Source organism: Theobroma cacao, chromosome 8, assembly GCF_053813885.1.
Source record: "Theobroma cacao isolate CCN51 chromosome 8, ASM5381388v1, whole genome shotgun sequence".
Taxonomy (NCBI): domain Eukaryota; kingdom Viridiplantae; phylum Streptophyta; class Magnoliopsida; order Malvales; family Malvaceae; genus Theobroma; species Theobroma cacao.
Window position 1 is genome coordinate 28,496,483 of NC_142646.1, and position 27,167 is coordinate 28,523,649.

At 32.5% G+C, this 27,167-nt stretch overlaps 1 protein-coding gene and 4 long non-coding RNA genes across 5 annotated transcripts; 2 read left to right on the forward strand and 3 right to left on the reverse strand.

The window, feature by feature from the left end:
• Window positions 1-6,962: 6,962 nt before the first annotated feature.
• Window positions 6,963-8,767, reverse strand: LOC148761301 (uncharacterized). Its single transcript, XR_016027815.1, has 3 exons — window positions 8,664-8,767; window positions 7,927-8,011; window positions 6,963-7,089 (listed from the first exon to the last, which is right to left on the reverse strand). It is a non-coding gene; the product is annotated as an uncharacterized LOC148761301 (long non-coding RNA).
• Window positions 8,768-11,286: 2,519 nt separating this feature from the next.
• LOC148761302 (uncharacterized) lies at window positions 11,287-16,107 on the forward strand. Its single transcript, XR_016028082.1, has 3 exons — window positions 11,287-11,399; window positions 12,048-12,131; window positions 15,931-16,107. It is a non-coding gene; the product is annotated as an uncharacterized LOC148761302 (long non-coding RNA).
• Window positions 13,131-15,028, reverse strand: LOC148761303 (uncharacterized). The gene is made up of 3 exons (XR_016028010.1): window positions 14,926-15,028; window positions 14,195-14,274; window positions 13,131-13,329 (listed from the first exon to the last, which is right to left on the reverse strand). It is a non-coding gene; the product is annotated as an uncharacterized LOC148761303 (long non-coding RNA).
• A 1,690-nt stretch (window positions 16,108-17,797) lies between the features above and the next one.
• On the forward strand, window positions 17,798-20,157 carry LOC148761304 (uncharacterized). The gene is made up of 3 exons (XR_016028045.1): window positions 17,798-17,901; window positions 18,558-18,630; window positions 19,524-20,157. It is a non-coding gene; the product is annotated as an uncharacterized LOC148761304 (long non-coding RNA).
• Window positions 20,158-26,304: 6,147 nt separating this feature from the next.
• On the reverse strand, window positions 26,305-26,961 carry LOC18592991 (uncharacterized). Its single transcript, XM_018125534.2, has one exon. It carries the CDS (start codon window positions 26,959-26,961, stop codon window positions 26,305-26,307), a length of 657 nt encoding a protein of 218 aa, XP_017981023.2.
• Window positions 26,962-27,167: the final 206 nt, after the last annotated feature.

Genomic DNA, 27,167 nt, shown 5'->3' on the forward strand with positions numbered 1-27,167 from the left:
ATTTTATAGCATCATCTACACAAAAAAGCACTCCCAAGGCCACAAACTTAGTAAGACATATATGCAATAATATTATCATCTCCCAACATGTACCAGTTTATAAAATAATATTTTAGAATATCAAATTCATGAAGAACACAAGCACCCTTGATTAAAGCATGAAATTGGTCATATGAAAAACATCCAATTCAAGATGAGAAGTTCTCACCAGATTTTTCCTCTGGATTTTGACTTGGTGCGGGGGGTTTCTGCATTATGTAGAGAAGCAAATTAGTTCCTGTATCTAAGTATCACGATGAAAGATTCCACCTTAAGACTTTACAAAAGCACAAGTAGGATAAACAGGAAAATGATACTCAGATTCCCACTTTAATCTTTGACTACAAAACTCAGATTTTAGAAATTGTTTGTAGGCTGGTGGAAACTAAGCTTGAGACCGTATGCCATTGGTTCACTTGTTCTTTTGGCTCACACATATTTCAACATCACTAAACAGAAGAAAAATGTTGACTTTTGTAACACTGCTAAAGCAGAAGTAAAATGTTAAGCTCATCACTTTATCAGAACATAAGTCGATGGGAAAGCATTAGGCCAAGAAATTTCCCATAGTGTATGCAAAAGGATGAAGCAAAATTCAAACATCTAATCAACATACGTGAAGAGTTATTGGATTTCAATAATAAAGAAACAAAAAAATTAAGCAAGATTGCGGGTGCCATACCTTTGTGTCTCTTGAAACATGCCAGAGAACATCTGGGAAGTAATGGAAAAAGAAAATAATAAAATAAAAAATACTCAGACAAAAAAGGAAAAGAAGAGAGAGAGCAGGCAGAACTTACTAAGGAACTATTGGGATGAGCCCTACAGCCAATTGGGATTGGTTAAGGTTTGATTCCAATCATGCAACAACATCATTCATGTTGAATAATTAAAGGTTTTTCTTAATCAATAAAACATCAATTATAACAAGTTATAAGTCTAATTGGATGAAGTCCATGAGATTAATATGCCTTGGAAGGGAATTGTAATGGGTTGCAGTTATGAGATTCTTATGCATCAAAGCGTAATCTCAAAATGTTCTCAGTCAATGTATCATTGAGATTGGACATCAATGATATCTAGAGACTGGTACATTCTAGGTTCCTTACTTGAGAAGTAAGCAATTGATCTCATAGGTTGAAGTATAGAGATACTTGAAACTAGAATGTAGGTGCTTGCCTAGGAGAGCAAGTTCACTGAACATGACCCGTCATGAGAAGTGCATTTGGCATTTCACTCAAGTGTTTATGCAATACTTTTCACGTGTCAGTTATGTAAATACTCCCTAAACTTGAGACACTAAATTGTCTTATGTGTGGAGTGCTATGCGTTGATTTCATCCCTATGGGTGCCTAATCAAAAATGCCAAAACAGGATGCTTTTGGGTATAGCATGAAGTATGTGAAGGCAAATGAGTAGTCAAGATAAGAATCATCACCCCAAGTGATGCAGGGGACATATCTTAACTTTCTTGGTTGATATTAGCTTATTGAAGTCCTTGGCCAAAGCAACTTCAATATTATGAAAGGAGTTTCGTAAGTCTTTTATAAAGCTGATGATCAAACTTTAACAACTAATATGGAGATCAATAAGAGTAGACACTGCACCATACTCTTATAATCTCCGAGATATATGATGAGAGAATGAATTACACTGAAAAACTTATCACTAAAAGGTTGAGTAAAACCATCTTGACTTTTCTAACATTTGAGTGACCATGATGGATTGCTAGATCCCAATCTTAGTCTATGAACTCTAGGTAGTTAACTTGATTAATGATAAATTTAAAGTAGTTTAAATTTATCTAATTTTAAGTTTAACTTAAGAATTATGTGTTGAGTTTATTGCCAACATGTTAGAAGCTTAATGGGTCACACACCTAAAATGAATGTTGAGAATAAAATGAGAAATGTGATTAAGTTGGACTTAATCAAATTAGAAGTTATAAGCTTCTCAAGTACTTGACTAAAATTGTTTAATTAAGTTGTGCCTAATTAATTAAATTGCTTAATTAAATCCTTGGGCCTAATTAATTAAATTATTTAATTAAGTCATTGGGCCTAATTAATTAGATTAAAAAATTAAGTTATTGGGCCTAATTGATTAAATTTGTTTAATTAAGTCATAGGGCCTAATTGATTAAAATTGTTTAATTAAATTGTTGGGCTTAATTAATTAAATTATTTAATTTAGTTATTGGGTCTATTTGATTAAATTAAACAATTAAGTTAATTGGGCTTCTTAAGGACTTAATTAAATTGTTTATTCAAATTATTGGATTAATTGGCAATTACAAAGTAGTTTTGTAATTAAGGTTTAAAATTAATCCAAGGTATAAATACCTTGCTATAGCCTCCAAACAAAATGAGAGAAAACGGCTAAAAAAAAAGAAGAACGGCACATTAGAAATTCCTTTTGTCTTGTCGTTCCTTGTGTGAAGAAAAATAGTTTTTCATTCACTTGATTTTTTTTGTGTGTTCAGCCCTACAATTTTGTGTGGATTATGAGTTTATGAACCATCTTTGCTAGCATATTGTCAAGGCGTAGCAGTCTCAATCCTTAAAAACGGATTTTCTAATTCATTAGTGTAGATCACCATTAGAGGCTGCACAAGAATTCCTTGGACAGCTTTGGTTTGCAACAACTGGGCTGAGGTGGTTGAGCTTTTTGAAAGCTGATTTGATGGTTTAACAAAGGATTCATCAACCTTTGCTATTTAGGTAAACTTGAAATGATCATATATATTTTATTTTTAATTTAATTTTGTACTCAGTTTGACATAAAAAAGATCCTAAAAAGGTGAAGTGTAATTTAATTTTAAATTTTCTTCCGCTGCGTTTTATTTGTATTTGATGCACGATTAGCCCTCACCTAACAGGAACAAGACAAGAGGGGCATTTGTATTTGGATTGAGCTTGGTTGCAAACTTGACACTGCCATTGTCACGCCCCGGTACTCCCCTCGAGCCCGTGACAACCGTCGCGGTGTCTCGGTAGACACTCATTACCCGGAATGTCAATCCGAAACCTCGCAAGGCTTAATATCAGTTTCTCATTTCCCTTATGAGCAACCGTTGCCAAATATCATGTTCTAAAAGATTTTAAACTGTTTCCAACTTAAAATAAATAAAATAATAATTTTCTTCCCACAAAGGTATTTTGGTTATTTTTTTTCAAAAATTTCGAAACCAGTTAAAATATAGAATACAAGTACAAAACACATAATTCATGATTAAAAATAAGTTTAAAAGTCTAAAACCTCCATTTAAAACAAAATTATGATTATTTGGATATAATAAGAAAATAAAACAAATATTAATTAAAATATTCTATTTTCTTATTAAATAATATTTTTAAAATTATACGTAGATAAATTTTTGTAGCGTAAAAGTAAAATAAATTCATACATACTGTAATACAATAAGCCAGAGTATTTAATTTAATTTACAATAACCAGTGGACCCCCCCGAATAAACAAAAGTAAAAAAGATTGTGAACCTATAGTTTGGAAAATGCAATTTCAACGGTAGTCCTCGATGAGATCAGCTATCTACAGCCTATTCTGAGCCTGAAATGGGTGGAAATGAGAGTGGTGAAATTTTATAATCCTAGTGAATAAACAAACATCATTCAAAAGATCTAAAGTCGAGTAAAAAGAGACTATTAAAACATTTCATCTAAATATGTTTTTCATAACATAAATACTCATTTCATTTAAATAATCAACATGGCTTATGAGTATTTTAAAAGCTTGGCTCCTGCCAAAATCATTCTCTAGAATACCTTGGCCAAGGCATCTAACCGAGTCCGCCAAGGCTGTTAAAAATTTCGTATACATGTAAACAAATTATTAATTTGAAAAACACAGCCGTTCATTGGCGTTAGCGGAGTTCATCATCACAAAGTGGTTTGGTGTGATGTGAACTCTATCCATACCTCAGGAGATACCCTACGCGCCTCTCCGACCAAGGTACATATATATATATCCGGATTCCGTGCTCCTCTAATAGGCTGGTCCACAGAATCCGCCTACTGCAGCAAGCTAAACCCACCATACAATAAAATTTTGACAGTATAATAGGGCTAATATTTTACTACCCCGCCTGCAAGGGTAAAATAAAACAATTCATACAATTTATAAAACACAGCCCAGCTAGTCATGCCAACACAATAACAATATAACATAAGCCATCAATTTCCAATCATAAATTTACAACATACCGGTGGTCTCCAATTACTCTATTTTCAAAAATCGTTATTTCGTTTCAAGATAATTTATAAAATCTTTTCATTTAAACACATTTTTGTTTATAAAACCTAAATTAGCCATTTAACTCATTTTTCATAAAATTTCACCAAAACTGAGTTAAAACATATTTTAGATAATTAAAATGATGATAAGGTTACTCACAATGTCTAGAATAGAGATTTTTGAAGTACTCAGATTGCTGGTCCTCGGGTGCAATTTCCTTGCCTTTATCAGAGGACTCACCACCTTAACATAGTACAAAATCAAGAAACTTACTTCATTGGTACTAAATCAAAATTAAACAAATTGAGACTACTAATGCATGATATGGAATGCAAAATGAACGAAGAACCATCTAAATTTCGATACCGGCCAAATTCGTCTTATCACTCGATTAATTACTAACGCGTCCAATTTAATTCCAAATTACTCCATTTCTTTTCTAATACCTCAATTCACCAAACATTATTCAAATAACACCAATTTCAGCATCAAAACCTTCCCATTTCTTCATGAAAAAATTCGACCATTACAGTGCACTAACACTGTGATTTTTCCTACTTAATTTTCTCACCATTATTCATCATTTTCTAAGCCATTTCTCTTGAAATAATAACAATCCATCTCCCACACATATCAAGGAAGATTCGGCCAATGAAGATTCATGGGGCAAATGGATTCTTTTTTTGTTGTTTTGCTTCTAAATATGCTAAACTAACTAAAAACACTAACATAATTTAAAATCAAATCAATCCAACATCTTTCTCTTTCCATACCCATTTTGACCAGCCATGAATTCATCATGAAAACATGTAATTTAACCATGGAAAATAAGGAGAAATGCTTAAGGAAAATAGATTTCAAGTTTAAATTGAAAAATCTTACCTTTTTTACTTATTTTCCTTGATTTTTCACACTTTTTCTCTTCAAATTCCCCACCTAGGGTGTGTTCTCTTCCTTTTTCCCTTTGTTCTTAGTGTGGCCGAATATTTGGAGAGAAATGAGGGGTTTATAGGCTGATTTTTATAGAAAATAATAAAATATTCTAAGCTTGACACATGGCATGTTTCCATTGGTCCATTTTTAAAACTTTTAAAAATGTTAAACCTTTTATCTCCACCACATGATTAGTCAAAGGTCAAAATGAGGATAAGAGAAGACCATGTGCTGGACAAATGTCCTGGTGGTGGAAAATTATTGTTTTGCCCCTAGGGTGGCAAAATTACCATTTTACCCCTATGCTCCGAAAAATACCAAGATTATAATTTTTCACTTCTCAACCTCAAATTATGTTCTAAATAGTCAATCTTGATCAATCTTAGTCAAAAATTTCATCCAACACTCACATCTTAACCTCGGGTGGCAAAATACCATTTTGCCCATAGGTTATAAAAATTTCAATTTGACGCCAAATTGATCCTCGAACTCCGAATCACCATATTAAATCATTCCTGAACTGTAAAATTTTCTATTTCACCATAAAATCTCTATTCGATCTAGTTCGAGACTTAAATCAACTTTGTTGTACCTCTAGGTACAATACCGACTTTTGTAAATTTTTTGAGACTCTCCTAGCATGCAAACATGCTATCCATCACATGTATGTCATGACAAATATTTTATAAAGTCAGGCTTTACAGCCATGAAGCACCTCTAATTCTATTTTTTCTACAAATAACAAAGCAACAACTTATTTAACATAATAACGTTTGATTATAGAGCTAAAAGTTAACCCAAGAAGACCAAAACAACATTTGATCTTAGGAGGAAGAGAGGTTACGAGAATGAAAATTTGGTAAAGAGGCTGTAAGCGAGGTGCACAGATCACCACGGATTAGTAAAGGGCGACAAGAGGTGGTTAAGGGCAAGGGGATGAGCCAAGGGCGAGAAAGATTGAAAATTTGGGGAAAAGTTGGACATGAAGTCTCGATTGTATAGTATTTGATATGGGCTTCTTATTAGATAGTTATAGTTTCAATAATTTTCAAAAGGAACTATTGGTAGAGAAACATAATATATTATATATTACTTAATATTATCAAATATATAATACTATTTTGTTTTTCATATAATCTATATTGTTTATTAGTTATTAAATAAATATATTATTTTTTAAATACAATTTACTTAGAGATCAATATATATATATATAAGTTATATATTTATATTATATAGTATCTGTCACGACCCGGAACCTCCCTCAGGCCCATGACAATCGCCGCGACGTCCCGATTGACACTCATTATCCGAAATGCCAACCGGAACCCCGCAAGGCTTACATATCAGTTTCTTTCCTTTCTTGTGAGCAATCATTGTTAGATATCGAGTCTTTAGAGAATATATACTATTTTAGATCAAAAACAATCAAAATAAAATTTTCGCCACATAGGGGTATTTTGGTCATTTTTTTCTCAAAAATTTCAAAACTGGCTAAAACGTAATATACAAGTACAAAATACATAATTCATATTCAAAATGAGTTTAAAAGTCTAAAATCTTCATTTAAAACGAAATTACGATTATTTGAATAAAATAAGAAAATAAAAGAAATATTAAGGGAAATATTCTATTTTCTTATAAAACAATATTTATAAAGTTATACGTGAATAATTTTTATAGCGTAAAAGCTAAATAAATTTATACATACTGAAATACAGTAAGCCAAAATATTTAATTTAATTTACAATAACCAGAGGGCCCCCGAATAAACAAAAGTAAAGAGGACTGTGAACCTACGGTTTGGAAAATGCAGATCCAATAGTAGTCCTCGATGAGATCAGCTATCTACAGTCTATACTGAACCTGAAATGGGTGGAAAGGAGTTGGGTGAGATTTTGCAATCCCAATGAGTAAACAGACATTATCATAAATATCTAAAGGCGAGTAAAATGGAGGCAAGTTAAACAATAAATTTCAACCCATTTCATAATGTTTTCAATTTATTTCTTAAACCATAAAATATTTGTAATTTACCAAAACAATTGTTAAGGCTTATGTCTTTTATAAAAACAAGGCTCAAGCCAAAACTAATCCTCGGGGATACCTTGGCCGAGGCATCTAACCGAGTCCGCCAAGGGTGTTAAAATATTCACACGTGAAACACATTTTTATTTTTAAAACCAGCCGTTCCTTGGCGTTGGCCGAGTTACACATTCACGTGGGGGTTCGACGTGAAGTGAACTCTAATACTACCCCAGGAGTTACCCTCCTCGCCTCTACAACCGGAGTAACTATATAACTGGGTTTACCGTGCCCCTCTAATAGGCAGTCCACGGAAACCCGTCACTGCAGTGACTAACCCACCAATTTTAATAAAATTTCGACAGTATAACGTGGCTTTTATTTATATTATCCAGCCTGCATAGTAAAACAACTTACATAAATTTCTCAATGCATTCACAAAATATAGCCACATATACTCATTTCGCATAAGCCATTCCTAGGAAAATATATATTTTTCAAGTCAATTTGTAGCCTCCAATTACTCAATTTCATAATCAATACAATATATTTTTATTTGTCACATTTATTCCTAAAACATCAAAAATCCCGTTTTAATCTCGTTCTCATTTCATAAAATACATAAAGGGCATTTAAAATAAACTCTAGATAATTTACAATAATAATAAGTTTACTCACTGTTTGTACAAAATAAAAGCTTTCAAGCGCCCCGATCACTACTCGTCGGGTACGACTTCTTTGCCTTTTCCGGAAGGCTCTCCTCCTAGACACATTACAAAAATTTACACAATTCATCACATTGATGCTAAATCACTATATAATTAACTTAAATCCTATACTAATGCATGGTATGAAATGCAATAGCCTAAAACGACTTAAATGCGGTATTAACCTATTTTTGGCACTTTGCCCGATAAATTGCTAACGCGCTCCATTTTAGCTCTAAATCATCCCATTCTCTCTCCAACATTTCTAACCATTAAATATCAGCCAATAACCTTCTAAAAACAACAAAATCAGCTCACTCCCTTCCTTGGAAAATTCGGCCAAAAATGGGACATTAACTCGGTAAATTTTCTACTTTGTTTTTCTATCACGTTTAATCGTTTTTCATCATTTCTCTTCATTTTCCTTAGAATAAAATCAATTCATCATCATTGTACAGCATTGAGCATCCAGCCAAGAGTGGGTATTGTGAAAATTTACTGATTTCTTGCCCAATTTAATTTCTAAACACATTTAACTAACTAAAACTATCAATTTAACTAAAAATCAAAACCTAAAAATTTCAATTTCTCTCTCCTAGAATTTCGTCCAGCCCTTGATATCACTTTTTGATCTCTCTCCTCAAGCATGCTAAATGGAAATAAAGGCATAGGAAAGGTAGAAATCAAGCTAAAATCGAAAAATCTTACCGTTAGACGCGTAAACGGTCGAAAACCGCGAATTTCTCTTTGAATTTTCTTGTTTCTCTTTGGTTTTTCTTTTCTTCTTCCTTTCCTCTCTATTTCCTCTGTTTTTCTTCCTTATGGCCGGCCAGCACTCAAAATTTGGGTTTAAATGGCTGACTTTTCATTAAAATAATATTATTTCATTAAAAAAAATGCCATGTGTCACTTTCCCATTGGCCCATTTTTAAAATTTCATCCATTTGTTTCCAAATTTTCACCATACACTTGTCTCATATATTCATAGCTTAGATAAAATTCTCAGACTCATCCAAAGTCTCGGTGGAGTAATTTTTACAATTTACACTTTTGCCCCCGTAAAAGTCAAAAATTACATTTTTGCCCCAAAAATTGAAAAATTGCCCATAGACATATTTTTCATCCCTTATACTCATACCATTCTCCAATTTGTCAAATTTGATCAAAATTCTCTCAAAATCTCAAATTTTGTCCATGGGTGGCAAAATTACGATTTTGCCCCTACACTCCAAAAATCACCAGAATTAAACTTTTTCACTTCCTATCATTAAATTATACTCCAAATAGTTAATCTTGGTCAAAAATTTCACTCCATGATCAAATTATTATCTTAGGTGGCAAAATGACGATTTTGCCCTTGAATATCAAAATTTCTAATTTTACCCCAAATGAACCCTCGAACTCCGAACAATCATTTTTAGTCATTCCTGAACTATAAAATATTAAATTTCATCCAACAATTCCTATTTGAACTAGTTCGAGGTTAAATCAACTCAAGTGTACCGTTAGGTACGATATCGGGTTTTGTCTTTTCTTATGTGCTTTCCTAGCATAATAACATGCTACTCAGTGCATGTATGTCATGACATGTATTTATAGGGTCGGGTTTTACAGTATCAAATTAATATATGTTATAATTTTATATGTTACAAAATTTGTATATATAATAATAACTACTAAACTCTTTCTCTCTCTCTCTCTCTCTCTCTCTCTATTTATATATATATATATATATATAAATATATATATATATATTATAAACAAAGGTAATAATTGATAAATTCATTAACTGTGCATAATCATATAAGTAAAAGTTATTATAAGTTATAGAAATGCTTATATAAAAATTAAATATTTCTATATTACAATTATATATAATATATATATATATATAGTTATTATACTTAATATAGGTTTAATATATATATATATATATATATATATATATATATATATATATATAGTTCGTATGATTCATATAATGATATAATCACATATGAAAAACTTATTATAAGGTATAGTAATACTTATGTAAAAATTTATTATATATAGTATATTTATACAAATATATATATTCATAACATTTTATATTATGAACCATTATCAAGGTGTAATAAACTAATATATTTTAAGTATATTATTTAATTGAGTTTACTATCAATTCTTCTTAATTTATATTAACTAATATTAGTATACATCAAGTATTATTATTTTTGTATACCTTATAAGGTTATATAGTTATATAGTACTCATCAATTCAATTATTAAAATTATAATATGAAACTAATCTTAAAAAATGGCATACTCAAAGTAATATTAGAATTATCTTATATGAATATAATCAATGTAAAATATAATGTTATATTACTTTATTGTATATATATTAATGACACAAATTATATGTTATAATGTTATATATATATTATGAAGTTTGTATAACTAATAACTAATTGTAAATAATATGTTATAAAAGCTAAGGTAATAATTACTAATAAAGTTAGTAAATGTAATCATATAAACAAAAGTTATTATAATCTAACATATTAAACATAGCTGTAATAATTATAACATATTAATATATATGTAGGATATTTAATATTTCATATATATATATATTAACTTATAAAAATTATATCATTTAAAATTGACAGTTAATTTTATATTAATACAGGTTTATATATGTAAAGCCCGACCTTATAAAATACTATTCATGACTTACATGTGATGATAGCATGATTGCATGCTAGGAGAGTCTCGAAAAATTTACAAAAGTCGGTATTGTACCTAGAGGTATAACAAAGTTTATTTAATCCTCGAACTAGATCAAATAGGAATTTTAAGGTGAGATTAAGAGTTTCACAGTTCATGGATGACTTAAAATGGCAATTTGGAGTTTGAGGATCAATTTGGAGTCAAATCGGAATTTTCACTAACTAGGGGCAAAATGGTCATTTGCCACTTGGGGACAAAATGGGAATTTTAGAAAAGAATTTTTTGGCCCCATTTGACTTATTGGAGTATAATTTGACTTATTGAAGTAAGATTTGAGGTTTAGAAGTGAAAAATTTTAATTTCGGTATAATTTGGAGTATAGGGGTAAAATGGTAATTTTGCCACCTCAGGGGCAAAATTGTAATTTTCCACCACCAGGATATTTTTTCCAGCACATGGTCTTCCTTTGTCTTCATCTTTGACCCTTGACTAAACATGTGGTGGAGATAAAATGTTTAAATTTTTAAAATTTTAAAAACGGGCCAATGACATGATGCCATGTGTCATGCCTTTATTAATTTATTATTTTTCTTTTTAAAAGGCACAAAATAAGCCCATCTTCCACCCCATGGCCAGCCAAACCAGCAAGAAGAGAGAGAAAACAAAAACAAAACCCTAGAGAGAGAAAATCAAAGAAAAAGTGTGAATTTTCAAGGAAATTAAGTGAAAAAGGTGAGTTTTTTCTATTAAGCTTGAGTTTTCTTATTCCCAAGCATTTCTCTTTATTTTCCATGATTAAATTACATGTTTTCATGATGAATTAAATTCTGAAAAAATGGGTTAGGAGAGAGAAAGTTGTTGGATTTATTTGATTTTAATTTATGTTAGTGTTTTTAGTTAGTTTAGCATATTTAGAAACAAAACAACAAGAAAAGAATTTATTTTCTCCCCCAACCATTAATGGCTGAATTTACCATGTAGTGAGTGAGGATGAGTTTGATTTTATTCTAGGATAATTGGTTAAGGAATGATGAATTATGAGCCTAGAAAAATAATGGGAATTTTCGGAGCAAAAATACGAATTTTTACCCACTAGGGGTATTTTCGTAATTTGCTGTTGGGACTGATAATTTGCACCACACTGAGGGACATTAAGTTAATTTGGATGCAATTGAGGTATAGAAACTGAAAAGAATTAAATTGGAGTTTAAACGGATCCGTTAGGAATTTAATCGGGTGATAAGACGAATTAGGCCAATACCGGGTTTAGATAGTTACCAGTGCATTTTTGCATTCCATATCATGCATTGGTAGTCTAAATTAGTTTAATTTTGATTTAGTACCAACTTGGTGAAACTCTCGATTTTGTACTGTGTGAAGGTGGTGAGTCTTCCGATAAAGGTAAGGAAATTGCATCCGAGGACCAATAGACAGAGTGCTTCGAAAGTCTGCATTCTAGACATTGTGAGTAAATTTACTGTCATTTTAATTATCTAGGGTGGTTTTTAGATGCTTTCATGAATTCTATGGAAAAAGGAATTTAAAAAGATAAATTTTCATGTTTTATGAATAAATGAGTTTCAATGAAATTAAATTATAAATTGTTTTGAAATTAATAGTGATTTTGAAAAATAGAGTACACGGAGACTGTTAATTGTGACAATTTGATTGTTTAAATTAACTGGCTTATGATAAATCGAGCATGATTGGCTAGTTGGCAATTGTATTGAAATGCGAATTGTTTGGTTACCTTGAAAAACTACGAATTACAAAATTGCCATATCATGTTATTGAGTTTTATTATATGGTGGATTATATATTAATTAATCACTGCAGTAGGGGGTTTCTGTGGACCAGCCTTTTAGAGGGGCACGGTAAACCCCATTATATTCTTACCTCGAACGGAGAGGCGCGTAGGGTATCTCTTGGAGTAAAGTTTAGGGTTCACTTCACGCTAAACCACCACGTGAGGGGGAACTCAGCCAACGCCAAGGAACGGCTATGTTTTCAAAACAAAAACATGATTTATGGAAATGTGAATTTTAATAGCTGTCACGACCCGGAACTCCCATCGGGCTCGTGACAACCGCCGCGACGTCCCGATAAGCACTCATTACCCCGAATGCCGATCGAAACCCCGCAAGGCTTAGCATCAACTTTCGCATCTCCCCGGTGAGCGGCAGTTATTAAATCTCGCATTTCAAGAAATCATAAGTTGTTTCCAACTCAAAACAATAAAAATATTATTTTCTAGCTCACTGGGGCATTTTCGTTATTTTTTTTTTGAAATTTCGAAATCTGAAAAAATGTAATATGTAAGTGGAAACACATATTTCATGATTTAAATTAAATTTTGAAGTCTAAAACATTCGTTTAAAGTAAAATTATAGCTATTTGAATATAATAAAAATATTAAATGAAATATTCTATTTTCTTAAAACACAATATTTTCAAAGTCTTCCTAAAATAACTTTTGTAGCGTAAGAGTAAAATAAATTTATTCATGCAGTAATAAAGATAATTAAAGTATGAAATTTCGTTTACAGTGACACGTGGGCCCCCAACTAACTAAGAAGGTGTAGAGCTACGAACCCTTACTTCCTATGATGCAACTCCAAGATTAATTCTCGTCTTAATCAACTATCAACAAACTGTCCTGAGCCTGAAAAATGGATAGGAAGAGGGGTGAGATTAAATAATCCCAGTGAGTAAACAATTACCATCAAAAGCATCTAAAGTCGAGTAGATGGAGACAATATAAAAACGTTATATCTCAATAATGTTCATAACACAAAATTCGTTTCAATCTATACCAAATAATTTCTTTTCATCAAAATTTTCCCGACTTATGAATTTTTTTAAACTTGGCCCCTGCCAATATCATTCTCGCGGGTACCTTCGTCAAGGTATCCCACTGAGACCGCCAAGGCTGTTCAATGACCCATACCCATAAACATGTTTTCACATCTGACACACAGCCGTTCCTTGACGTTGGCTGAGTCTCACTCTCACGTGGTGGCCCGAACGTGAGGTGCACTCAAATCATACCTCAGGAGATACTTCACCCAACATCTCCCCCCGGAGGTAAGTATATAATTGAGTTACCGTGCCCCTCTCATAGGCAGTCCACGGAAACCCCCACCACTGCAGTGACCGTTTAATATACCACCAGACCCATAAAATTCCAGTAGCATAATATGGCGAATAAAATGTAATCCAGTCTACCGAGACCAATCCAAAATTGTTCATATATTTCATGCCAACCCCAAAAATTTAGCCATCATGCTACCATAGTGTCATAAGCCCCAATTTCAATAACATATAAAATCAAAAATTTCAACACAGTCTCCATATACTCAATTTTCCCAAAACAATATTTGATTTCAAAACCAGTATAAATCTCATTTTTATTAAAAAACATTTTAATTGGAAAACATAATATTTTATAATTTAAATTCACCATTCAATAAAAGCATCAAACAAGTATAATTACTCTAGATATTTAAGACGATAAATTGTCCACTCACAGTTCTAGGAGTCGATGTACTCCTAATCCCAGTCTTCAAGCACAATTTTGGTACTTTTACCAGTGTAATTTGCTCACCACCTATCCACAATGTACAATACATAATTCACCGCATCAATGCTTGACCATTATAAAATCAATTCAGGCTCGATATATATGCATGATATGACATGCAACTTATCCGACTACCGCTTAAATGCGGTGCTGACTTAATTCGGCCTATTACCCGATTAAATTACTAACGCGTCCAATTTAATCTCAAATTAATTTTTTTCAGTTTCTATACCTCAATTGCACCCAAATTGACTTAATGTCCCTCGGTGTGGTGCAAATTATCAGTCCTGATAGTAAATTACGAAAATACCCCTAATGGGTAAAAATTCATATTTTTGCTCCAAAAATTTCCATTATTTTTCTAGACTCATAATTTATCATTATTCATCATAATTCCTCAAATAAACATCAAGATCATCAGCCAATATTCCCCTAGAAAATTCAGCCAATAATGGTAATGGAGGAAAATAAATTCTTTTCTTGTTGTTTTGTTCCTAAATATGCTAAACTAACTTAAAACACTAACATAACTTAAAATCAAATTAATCTAACAAGTTTCTCTCTCCTAACCCATTTTTCCAGAATTGAATTCATCCTCAAATCACATGATTCAACCATGGAAAATGATGGGAAATGCATGGGAAAGGTAAAGCACAAGTCAAAATCAAGAAATTTTACCTTTGGTCACTTGTTTCCTTGAATTTTCACCAATTTTTCCTTGAATTTCTCCCCCTAGGTTTTTGTTTTTCTTTTCCCCTTTGTTTTCTTGCTATGGCCGGCCATAATGAAAAGAAAATGGTGGTGTGGGCTGATTTTTATAGTTAAATAATATAATAATCTAAACTTGCCACATGTCACTACATTATTGGTCCATTTTTTTAAATTCTTATCTTTCAAGCTTTAAATCTCCACCACACATTATTCCTTTAAATATCCATAACTTAGATAAAATTCTCAAACTTATCCAAAGTCTTGGTGAAGTAATTTTTGATATTTACACTTTTGCCCCCGTAAAAATCAAAAATTACATTTTTGCCCCAAAAACTGAAAAATTGCCCATAGACATATTTTTTATCCCTTATACTCATATCATTCCCCAATTTGTCAAATGTGATCTAAATTCTCTCAAAATCTCAAATTTTGTTCCGTAGATGAAAAAATTACAATTTTACCCCTATATAGTGAAAATTTCAATTTGACTCCGAATTGATCCTCGAACTCCTAATTACCATTTTGAGTCATCCCTGAACTGTGAAACTCTTAATTTCACCTTAAAATTCCTATTTGAACTAGTTCGAGACTTAATCGACTTAATGATACCATTAGGGGCAATATCGTCTTTTAACGATTTCTCGAACTTCCTAAATATACAAACATTCTATCGAGCATGTGAATAATATTATAATTATTTTACAAAGCAGGGTTTGACAATAGCCTTGGCGGTCTCGGTAGGATGCCTCGGCCAAGGTGTCCCCGAGAATGGATTTATGGCACAAGCCTAGATTTTTATGAGATTCATAAGCCTTTTTACGTATTTTGAACGAGATGTGTTCTAATTGTATAACCCAGTTTATGACGATTTACTTTATTGTCTCCATGTACTCAACTCTAGATGTTTATGATGATGTTTGTTTACTCATTGGGATTTTATAATCTCATCACCCTCATTTCCACCCATTTCAGGTTCAATATAGACTGTAGATAGCTGATCTCATCGAGGACTACAGTGGGATCTGCATTTTCCAAACCGTAGGTTCACAGTCCTCTTTACTTTTGTTTATTCGGGGGCACTCTTGTTATTGTAAATTAAATTAAATATTTTGGCTTACTGTATTTAAGTATGTATAAATTTATTTAACTTTTACGTTATAAAAATTATTCACGTATAACTCTATAAATATTGTTTTATAAGAAAATAGAATATTTTACTTAATATTTCTTTTATTTTCTTATTATATTCAAATAACCATAATTTCGTTTTAAATGAAGATTTTAGACTTTTAAGCTCATTTTGAATATGAATTGTGTGTTTTGTACTTGTATATTACGTTTTAGCCAGTTTTAAAATTTTTGAGAAAAATGATCAAAATACCCTTGTGAGACGAAAAATTAATATTTTATTTGTTTAAAGTTGGAAACAGCTTAAAATATTTTAGAACACGATATTTGACAATGGTTGCTCACAAGGGAACAGAGAAACTGATAGTAAAGCCTTGCGGGGTTTCGGGTTGACATTCCGGACAATAAGTGTCTACCGGGACACCGCGGCGGTTGTCACGGGCTCGAGGGGAGTACCGGGTCGTGACAATATATAAGTAGATATATATAATATTTGTATACATATAACAAACTAATATATTTTAAATATATTATACTAATTATATGAAATACCCCATACTTTGATATGGTGATAAATAAAGTTGATCGAATGCAAATTGAGGTCAATTAAAATGTTTAGAAGTGATAAAAGACGAAAGGAGTAGTTTAAGATAAAATATTTCGCAAGTGAGAAAATAATAATAATTTTATCGGAGGAGAATTTGTGAGATAAAAGGCGATTTGGAAGTCAAGTGAGGCATAATAAGGTATTTTGGGTACCAAAGAGACTAGATAAAATTTTTAGAATAAAATAATATTTTATTAATAAAATAATATTAAAATATTAATATTTAGCCGGATATCGAAATCAATCAAGAAGAAGGATCATATGGTTGATCCAAGTGGGGGAGAAGATGACAAGCCCGACTCTACAGAAATATTTGTCATGACATACATGTGGTGGATAGCATGTTTGCATGCTAAGAGAGTCTTGAAAAATTTACAAAAGTCGGTATTGTACCTAGAGGTACAACAAAGTTGATTTAAGCCTCGAACTATATTAAATAGAGAATTCACGATGAAATTAAGAATTTTAAAGTCCCAGAATGGTTTAATATGGTGATTCAGAGTTCGAGGATCAATTTGGAGTCAAACCGGAATTTTTGCTATCTAGGGGCAAAATGGTCATTTGCCACCTGGGGACAAAATGGGAATTTTAGAAAAGATTTTTTTGGCCCCATTTGACTTATTGGAGTATAATTTTACTTATTGGAGTAAGATTTGAAGTTTAGAAGTGAAAAATTTTAATTTCGGTATAATTTGGAGTAAAAGGGTAAAATGGTAATTTTACCATCCGAAATCAAAAATTTAATTTTTGAAAGGATTTTGATCAAATTTAATTATTTGGAGTGTGAAATGAGTATGAGGAGTGAAAATTATGCATTATGGCAAATTTTCAATTTTTGGGGTAAAAATGTAATTTTTGAAAAGTTCAGGGGTAAAAGTGTAATTTTGAAAAATTTGCTCCACCAAAACTTTGGAAAAATCTGGAAATTTCACTTAAGACTTGGATAAGTCAAAGGGAATGCATGGTGGAAAACGTAGGACAAGTGGATGGCTAGAAAAAAAATGAATTAATAAAATATTTAAAATATGAATAAAATAATATTATTTCATTAAACAATAAAAAGACATAAAAAAAAAAATCAGCCCACCCATTCTTCTTCTTCAACATTCGGCCAAGCAAGAAACAAGAGAGAGAAAGGAGAAAATAAAACCCTAGCCAAGAAATTTAAAGGGAAAATAGGTGGAAATTCAAAAATCAAGTGAAAAAAGGTAACATTTCTTAAATTTGTCTTGTGCTTTACCTTTCCCATGCATTTCCCATCATTTTCCATGGTTGAATCATGTGATTTGAGGATGATTTCAATTCTGGTCATATGGGTTTAGAGAGAGAAAGTTGTTAGATAAATTTGATTTTGAGCTATGTTAGTGTTTAGTGTTAGTGTAGCATGTTTATGAGTAAAACAACAAGAAAAATATTTATCTTCTCCATGAATTTCCCTAGGCCGAATCTAGCCAATGGTATGTGAGGATGAGGTTGACTTTATTTTAAGAGAATTGGGTGGAAAAATGATGAATTATGAGGTTGGAAATTAAATGGGAATTTTCGGTGCAATAAATTGAAATTTTTACCCACTAGGGGTAAAAGCGTAATTTATAGTCCAAACTGATAAATTGGACCAAATTCACAGTCATTGAGGTATTGTGGATATAATTGGATAATTGAAATTGAAATGGATGGAATTGGAGTCGAATTGGGGATTTTAGGAATTTACACCGTGTATAGGCGAGTTAGGTCGGACACCGCAATTAAGCGATTGTCTAGACATTTTAAATCCTATCTAGTGCATACGCATGGATAAGAGCCTGAAATAATTTATGATAAATTGACACAATTTACTGAATTTTGTGTCATGGATTATGGATAGGTGGTGAGTCAATTGTTTCGGGTAAGAGACTGCACCCGAGGGCGGAAGATAGGAGTATTCTACTCCTAATACTGTGAGTAAACTTATTATCGTCTTAATTATCTATAGTAGTTTTATACAATTGTGTGATTTTATAGAAAATGAGTTTAAATGGTAAATTGTTATGTTTTAAGAGAAATTGTGATTTTATAAAATGATTTTATAAATTTTCTGAAAAATCGAATATTGGTTTTGAAAATAGAGTAATTGGAGACTGCCTGCTTGTGTTGTAAATTTATGGTTTTAAATTGAATGGCTTATGACAATATATGAGCATGAATGGCTAAACTGATTTTTGTGTTAGAATTATTTATACTGTGTATTCAGCCTTGAGAGGCTAGGTTGCGATAAATTGTCATGTCATGCTAGAATGAATTTTATTGATTGGTGGATTATATATGAATTATTTACTGCAGAGGGGGTTCCGTGGACCAGCCTATTAGAGGGGCACGGTAAACTCCATTATATTATTACCTTGAACGGAGAGGCGCATAGGGTATCTCCTGGGGTAAAGCTTAGGGTTCACTTCACGCCAAACCACCACGTGAAGGAGAACTCAGCCAACGCCAAGGAACGACTGTATTTTTCTCAAACTAAAACTATATTTTAAGTATATACAAAATTTTAACAACCTTGGCGGACTCGGTTGGATGCCCTGCGCAAGGTATCACCGAGTATGAGTTTTGGCACGAGCCAAAGTTTTAAGAAATTCATAAGCCAAAGTTTTAAGAAATTCATAAGCCAAGTTGATTACTCGATTTATATGGATTGATTTTATTTGGTTGAAATGAACTGAAAGGTAATGAAATTACAGTATGATGACTTATTTTAATTGTCTCCATTTACTCGGCTTTAGATGCTTTAGATGGTATCTGTTTACTCACTGGGATTATAAAATCTCACCCCTTCTTCCTAAACATTTTTCAGGCTCAGGACAGTTTGTAGATAGTCGAGTAAGACGAGAACTAAGCTCGAAACTGCATTATAGAAAGTAAGAGTTCACAGTCTTACATCCTCTTGGTCAATTGGAGCCCACGTGTCATTGCAGATCAAAACTTATATTTTGGTTATCTGTATTTCTATTCATACAATTTTTACTTTACTTTCATGTGCGAAAAATTATTTACGAATATTTCTATAAAAATTTATTTTATGAGAAAATAGAATATTTTATTTATTATTTTTGAATAGTACTAGTTGTCAACAATTTGCTTTCAAATGAACGTTTTAGATACTTAATTGTTTTTAAATCATTAAATATATATTTTTTGCTTACCTACTACATTTTTAGCAAGTTTTGAGATTTTTGACGAAAAATTACGAAAATACCCCTGTGAGCCAGAAAATAATATTTTATTGTTCTTATTTAAAAATGACTTATGATTTTTTTGAAATGCGAGATTTAATAACTGTTGCTCACCGGAGAGATGCGGAAGTTGATGCTAAGCCTTGTGACGTTTCAATCGACATTCGGGGTGAAAAATGTCTGTCGAGGCCTCGCGGCGATTGTCACGGGCCCGATGGGGAGTTCCGGGTCGTGACATTATAAGTTTACTATATATATCAGTCTTTTAATAATTTGTATTAACTAATATTAGTATGTACCTAAACTATTATTAGTTTTTGTTTAATATATTATTAGATTTTATCATTTATTTTTATAAAATTAAAATATTTATTATATTATTTTGTAAACGTTTTAATTTTATAACATTAATGAATTTGAAACAATTAATTTATAATTTATGATTCAATAAATTTTTCAAAATATTTTAAAAAATATTAAGCAAAGGAAAACGTATTTAAAATTTTAATATTATAAAACTCAGTATGTATATATTTAATTTTATAAATGTCTTTCCTATAAAGGATTAATAAAATTTTTTTAAAAATTTAATATAATTTAAATAAAAATTTTAAAAAGTAGTAATACCGATGGAATTTTCTAACAGAATATTTTGTTGGTAATGTCTTTTTCCAACAAAAAATTCTGTTGGAAAATTTAACGGCTTTTAAATTTTTTTGATCTCTTAAACTTTTTGACGAATTTCCAATGGATTATATTCCGTTGGGAATTCTGTTGAAAATCTGTCAAAAAGTTTCGTAGAAGTAAATTTTTTTGGTTTTTTAAACTTTTTGACATATTTCCAACGAATTATTTTCCGTTGGAAAATTCCAACTGAAATCCGTCGAAAAGTTTGGTAGGAGTAATTCTTTTTTGTGTAAAAAAAATTTTGATGGATTTCCAATGGAAATTTTCAGTTGATAATCAGTTGGAAATCCATTAGAAAAGTTAAAATAAATTTCTGTCAAAATTTCATTAGAAATCCATTAGAAATTTATAAAAGAATATTTTTCTTTAGAAAAAACCAATTTTCTTGTAGTGAAAGCAATTGCAACAGTGGGTATCAGAAAAGTTTAACTTGCAAGTGAGCCAAATAATAATATCAAATACGATTAAGAGGTCATTAAAGTATTTATCAGCTAACATTGAAAAAGGTGATGCCAAACGATACAAAACTCCAAAATTCCCTAAGCTAGATAAGGTTTTCTATGAGTGGTTTGTTCAATACAAAAAAAGTTAAAGATGAGATCCAAAGAAACATCAAGTTCAAGAAAAATAAGTAACATTGGATTTATATTTTACAAACACTTCCTAATTGAGTTCTGTATATATATAATTTTGATTTATAATGAGATTATTAATTTATATATCAAGTGAGGCTTGTATTTTTTTTTAAATGTATGATCTTATAAATTTAACGAATTATTTATTTACCATATTGATCTAAGTTGGGATCGATCAAAAATATTATTTAATCAAGATTATTAATTCCTCGAGTATTAATTTATAGAGGTTTATGTAATAGAATTGTTTATAATCACAATCAAGTGTAAGTCTCACCTACAATATTCACATTGTAATCTGCATCCAGCAAATCTGGAAACTCTCATTTAAAGGATAAGTTTGTGAAGAAAAGCTTACAAGCACATGGGGAAAACACCCCATCTTTAGAGAGAATGTAGAACCTTTTTTTTTTTTGTGGGAGCGGGGGACCCTAAGGGGGTGCTCGACTCCATATAGCAGATAGTAAGACCAATCTAGTGACTTGTAAATTGAGAAGGGTATTAAGCAAAGATCTATAGGTGATATGGACAGAAAAAGATCAGTGGTGCAATTTACGTATATCAGCTAGGACTTGATGTCTTTACCACTGTTAAGAACCCGATGCAAATGGAATGCTTCACCCTGGTCCCCATTTGACGACCTTCTCTCCAAATAGCAAGTAGTTAGCTGCCTCAGTAGTTTCTCGAGGTAAGAATGTAGACAGCTTTGCAGATTTTTCATATTGGGATTTGTCGATAAGATCATAGCATTAATTGTGTCTGCCACAACATCGCGTTGTGACTCTTCAAGAAGATATCCAACAGAGGACTCCTGTGGACGTTCATATGCCAGCAGAGCAACACAGTTCTAATAGGAAAACCAATTAAAATATTAGCTTTTGATGCAACTGAAAAAATAAGGATCTGGCTCTAATTTTCTCAGCTCAAAGATAACATCGGACAAACAGAACAGACAAAGTAAGCATGCACACACACGCACAGACAGAAATGATGCATAAAAGGATACATGCACGCCAGATCAATTGCTCATCACAATCTAAAAACACACAAGGGGAAAAGACAGAGAGTTGTACATCTTAATTTTCTTAAAACTATGCACTAAAACAAAACCAAATTATATCAAGCTTGTATCTGCAATTTATGGTGTGCTAAAACATGTCCAACTACATTAACATGGGCTCCAAATAAAAGCAATTTCAAATACTAAGCACATCCCTAACGATAATGTTTGTCATGTCACACATTCTAAAAGCAAGCTCAATAGCCTGAAGAGAAAGGTTAAGAAAAGAATTTTCTTACTACCTGCACTAAATCATCAAATCCATCCAACCCAAAAAATTTTGCCAATTCCATCCTTCCATACTTAACAGCCTCTTCCAATGCTCCAACCTACACACATCAAGTACATACATCTCAACAAACATACAAATATGCATCAATCATCTCATACTCACATACCATCTCAAACGCACAAGGACAAACTGTTATAATCGAGCTTAAGTAAGGAAAGGCATCACCAAAACCAGAAACTTAAAAAATAGAGCAAAGTGTATAGTTGTAACTTAATTTTCATTAAGCATTAATAGAAGCTTATATACACATCATCCATGCATTACACTTGTAATGACATGCAAACACAAGTGTTAGACATAAACTTATATAACAACATGCAAGCATACACGTACAACAAGAGATGACAGCAAGCATAATTACAAAACACTAGTACAACAAAGCAAAATGCATTCAAATTCTTTGACTTGTTGACTTCATGCAAACATTAGTAACTTAACACTCCTCCTTAATGTTTACGTCCTGGACATTCAGCGTGCTTCTGAGATATTCAAATCTCGGCTTTGGCAGTATCTTGGTCATTATATCAGTTAGTTATTGATCTGAAGTGCAGTGTTGAACTGATACTTCACCATTCTTTTCTGCATCTCTAATAGCATGATACTTAACACGTATATGTTTTGTTTTACCATGGAAGACTGGATTCTTGGTCAATGCAATGGCTGACTTGTTGTCCACCAGAAGAACAGTAGGCTTGCTTTGAGTAAGATCCAGATCAATTAGGATTTTTCTTAGCTATATGGCTTGATTGGAAGTTTCAGCTGCTGAAATGTAATCTGCTTCAGCAGAGGATTGAGCAACAAGAGATTGCTTGTGAGAGTTCCAAGAGAAAACTCGATTTCCAAGTGAGAAACAAACTCGGATGTGCTTTTAGAGTCATCAACATTGCCTGCCCAATCACTATCAGAATATCCAATAAGATTGATATCAGATTTATCAGTGAAATGTATTGCAAGGCTGTGAGTACCCTTCAACTATTTAAGGATACGTTTAGCACCAGCAAAATGAAGATTGGAAGGCTCTTGCATAAATCTTGATATCAGACTAACAGAAAACATAATATCTGATCGAGAAGTGCATATATAAAGTAAGCACCCAATCATGCTTCTGTAAATTGAAGGGTCTTTAAGCTTACTTCCTTTGCTGGTGGAGATTTTTCATTAACAGGGAGAGGAGTCAATGAAGGTTTGCATTGATCCATGTGAAATCTCATGAGAACTTCAGCTATATAGCTCTTCTGTGAGAGTCTAATTCCATCAGAGGTTTGATTAATCTCAAGCCCCAAAAAATAACTCATAGGTCCAAGGTTTGTCATGTCAAATTCAGATTCCAATTTCTTTTTAAAATTCTGTATCAAGACATCATCTCCACCTGTTATCAGCAAGTCATCCATATAGATGGATACAATCAAATGTCAATGATCCTTGGAGCTAAAAGTATACAAGGTAGCTTCATTGCAGCTATTGACAAAGTTTTGCTTGATCAAATACTCATCAATTCTGCTGTACCAGGCTCAAGGAGACTGTTTTAATCCATACAATGCCTTATGTAGCTTGTAGACTTGATTCTGACTAAGCAATAACTCAAAACCATCGGGCTGTTCAACATATATTTCTTCATCTAAGACCTCATTCAAGAAGGCTGATTTAATATCCAAGTGATAAGCTGTCCAACCAAATGCTGCAAACAAGGCAAGCAATAATCGAACTGTGTCAAAACGAGAAACAAGGGCTTATGTCTCGATATAATCTATGCCTAGTAATTGACTAAAACCTTTAGCTACTAGACGTGCTTTGGGCTTGTTGACACTGCCATCAGGATTAAGCTTCCTTTGAATACCCATTTGACTCCAATCACATGATGATTGTGAGGTTTATCTACCAAACTCCAGCTCTTGTTCTTGTTTATCATTGCCAATTCTGCTCACATAGCTTCATACCACTCAGGGAATTGAGAAGCTTCAGTAAAGTTGCAAGGTTCATTAATGGCAACAAGACTTCTATGGTAAACATCATAGATAGATCGTGTGCCTCTAACAGGCTCATCATCAAAGTTATCATCAGTGTTTAACTCATCTATTGGCAAATTAACATCTGCAATAATGGGAGCTAAAACATTTTCTGTAATAGTAGATTGCATATTCCAATTCCAACCACAATTTTCTTCAAACGTAACATTTCTACTGACAATAACTTTATCAGTTCCAGGTAAGTAAACACGATAAGCCTTCAATTGATTACTATACCCAATAAAAATACCTTTGATAGCTTTCTATTAGAGCGTGTCATGTTGAGCTTCAGGCACATGTAAGTAACATAGGCAACCAAATATTTTGAGATGATCCACATTTGGTCTAAAGTCATGCCAAGCTTCAAATGGTGTTTTGTTCATCAAAGCACATGTGGGAAGTAGATTAAGCAAATACACAGCTGTGTTTGTAGCTTCTGCCCAAAATTTCTTGGGCAAATTTGTCTCGAAAGTAAGCACCTAGACATTTCAACGATAGTCCTATTTTTTCTCACTCACACCATTTTGTTGAGGAGAATAAGGTGCAGTTAGTTGATAAAGAATTCCTATTCTGTTGAGATAATCAGTGAACTCCCTGGAGGTATATTCACCTTCATTATCGGACCTCAAGGTCTTGATTTTACAACTAATTTCAAGCTCAACTTTAGCTTTGAAAGTGAGGAAAAATTCAAACATTTGAGATTTTGCCTTCATGATGTATATCCAACAGAACTTGGACATGTCATCAATAAAGATCAAATAGTATTTGCTGCCAAACAAAGATTCAACACTCATAGGGCCATCAACATCTGAATGAATCAGTTCAAGCTTGTTCTTAGCTCTGTTTTTGGATGCTTGAGGATAGGGCTTTCTGGATATTTTCCCTAGCTGACAAACATTACAGACTCCCCATTTGTTAAATAACTTGGGCAAATTTTCAAGCAAATGAGAGGAACTTACTTAGCTAAGTGAAGTGTAGTTGCAGTGCCCAAGTCTGTTATGCTAGAGATTAGCTTCATCTTCATCAAATTGTGCAACCCGTATACAGATTTCTTTCAAGTTTAAAGAGACACTTCTACTTCTCATTGGAATGGTCAAAAGATATTCTCCACAAGGATCAAATATTGTGCACGCCAAGTCTTTGAAAAGCAAGACAAATGAGTTCTCTACCATCTGTCCAACGCTCAACAGATTCTGAGTTATAGAAGGAACTAAAAGAACTTCAGAAATATATCTGAACCCCGATGGAGATTTCACTCTTACAGTGCCTTTACCAATTGTATGAAGACAAACTCCATTACCTATTTTTACTCTTGACTTATAATCTTTGTCCAAACTGATAAACTCAGCTTCAGAGGAAGTCATATGGTTCGAGCATCTGCTATCAAAAAGCCACTCATCATTATTAATCTTGTACTGAGAACTAGTTAAAAGCCATGAATAGAGTCTCTTCTGCTACTTCACCTTTGGCAATTATCTGTGGAGTTTTTTCTTGAATAGTTGGCTTATTTTTACAAACCTTGTCAACATGACCAAGTTGATTGCATATCTTACACTTAGCATTAGGTTTAAACCAACAATTTTCTTCAAGATGATTTTGTTTCTTACAAAAAGAGCATACCTTGAACTTATTCTTTTCCTAAAAAGACTGACCTGTATGAGAGAATTTTCTATCCTTCTCTCTGGAATTTTTCTTGGTAAATATCTCTACAGAGGCTTTACTTCAGTTTTTAGCAAGCAAGGCTTTCTCCACAAAAGTCTCATCTCTAGTTGATATTCTCAATTCAGCTGCTTGCAGAGCATTAACAATTTCAGTAATTGAGATGTCAGGCAAATCTTTTGATTGTAACAGGGAGACTATTGTAGCTTCAAACTTCCTTGGTGCACTGTTGAGAATTTTTTTAGCTACTCGAGCCTCTTTAAGCTCTTCACCAAACATTTTTATCTGGTTAACAAGCTTGAGTAACTGATCTATGTACTCTTTCACTAGTTGATTCTCCTTCATTCGCATCAAATCAAAGTGCCTTCTCAAGTTTTGTGCCTGCATATGTCTTGTCCTGGATGTCTCGACAAATTCTTCATGTAATTTGGTCCAGACAGCTTTTGTTGTCTCACACTCCATAATTCTGCTGAAAATGTCTTTTGGTACAGCAGATTGAATAAATGAGAGTGCCTTGCACTTCTTTGCAATCTTTTCTTCATATTGCTTGCCTTGTGGAGCTGGAGCATTTTCTCTCGGTATTTGCGGCTCAACATCCTGTTCTACAGCATTCCACAAATTATAGCCTTCCAAATACGCCTTCATTCTCACAACCCATACACCATAATTCGAGCCATCGAAGATTGGAGGAGGCTGTTGGGTTATATTAGGTGTTGTCATTATGACAGTGGACTAAACTAGAAAACAGGGGGTTATAGAAAACCACTAAGAACTCAAGAGAACTAAAAGAAGGTTGTCTAAGGTCCTACAGGGATTGTGGGATTCTCTAATACCATGTTAAAACCGAGCTTAAGAAAGGAAAGGCATCACCAAAACCAGAAACTTCAAAAACAAAGCAAAGTATATAGTTGTAACTTAATTTTCAT

Coding starts and splice junctions, on each gene's coding strand:
- LOC18592991 (XM_018125534.2), bottom strand. CDS start 26,961: ATGACAACACCTAATATAACCCAACAGCCTCCTCCAATCTTCGATGGC.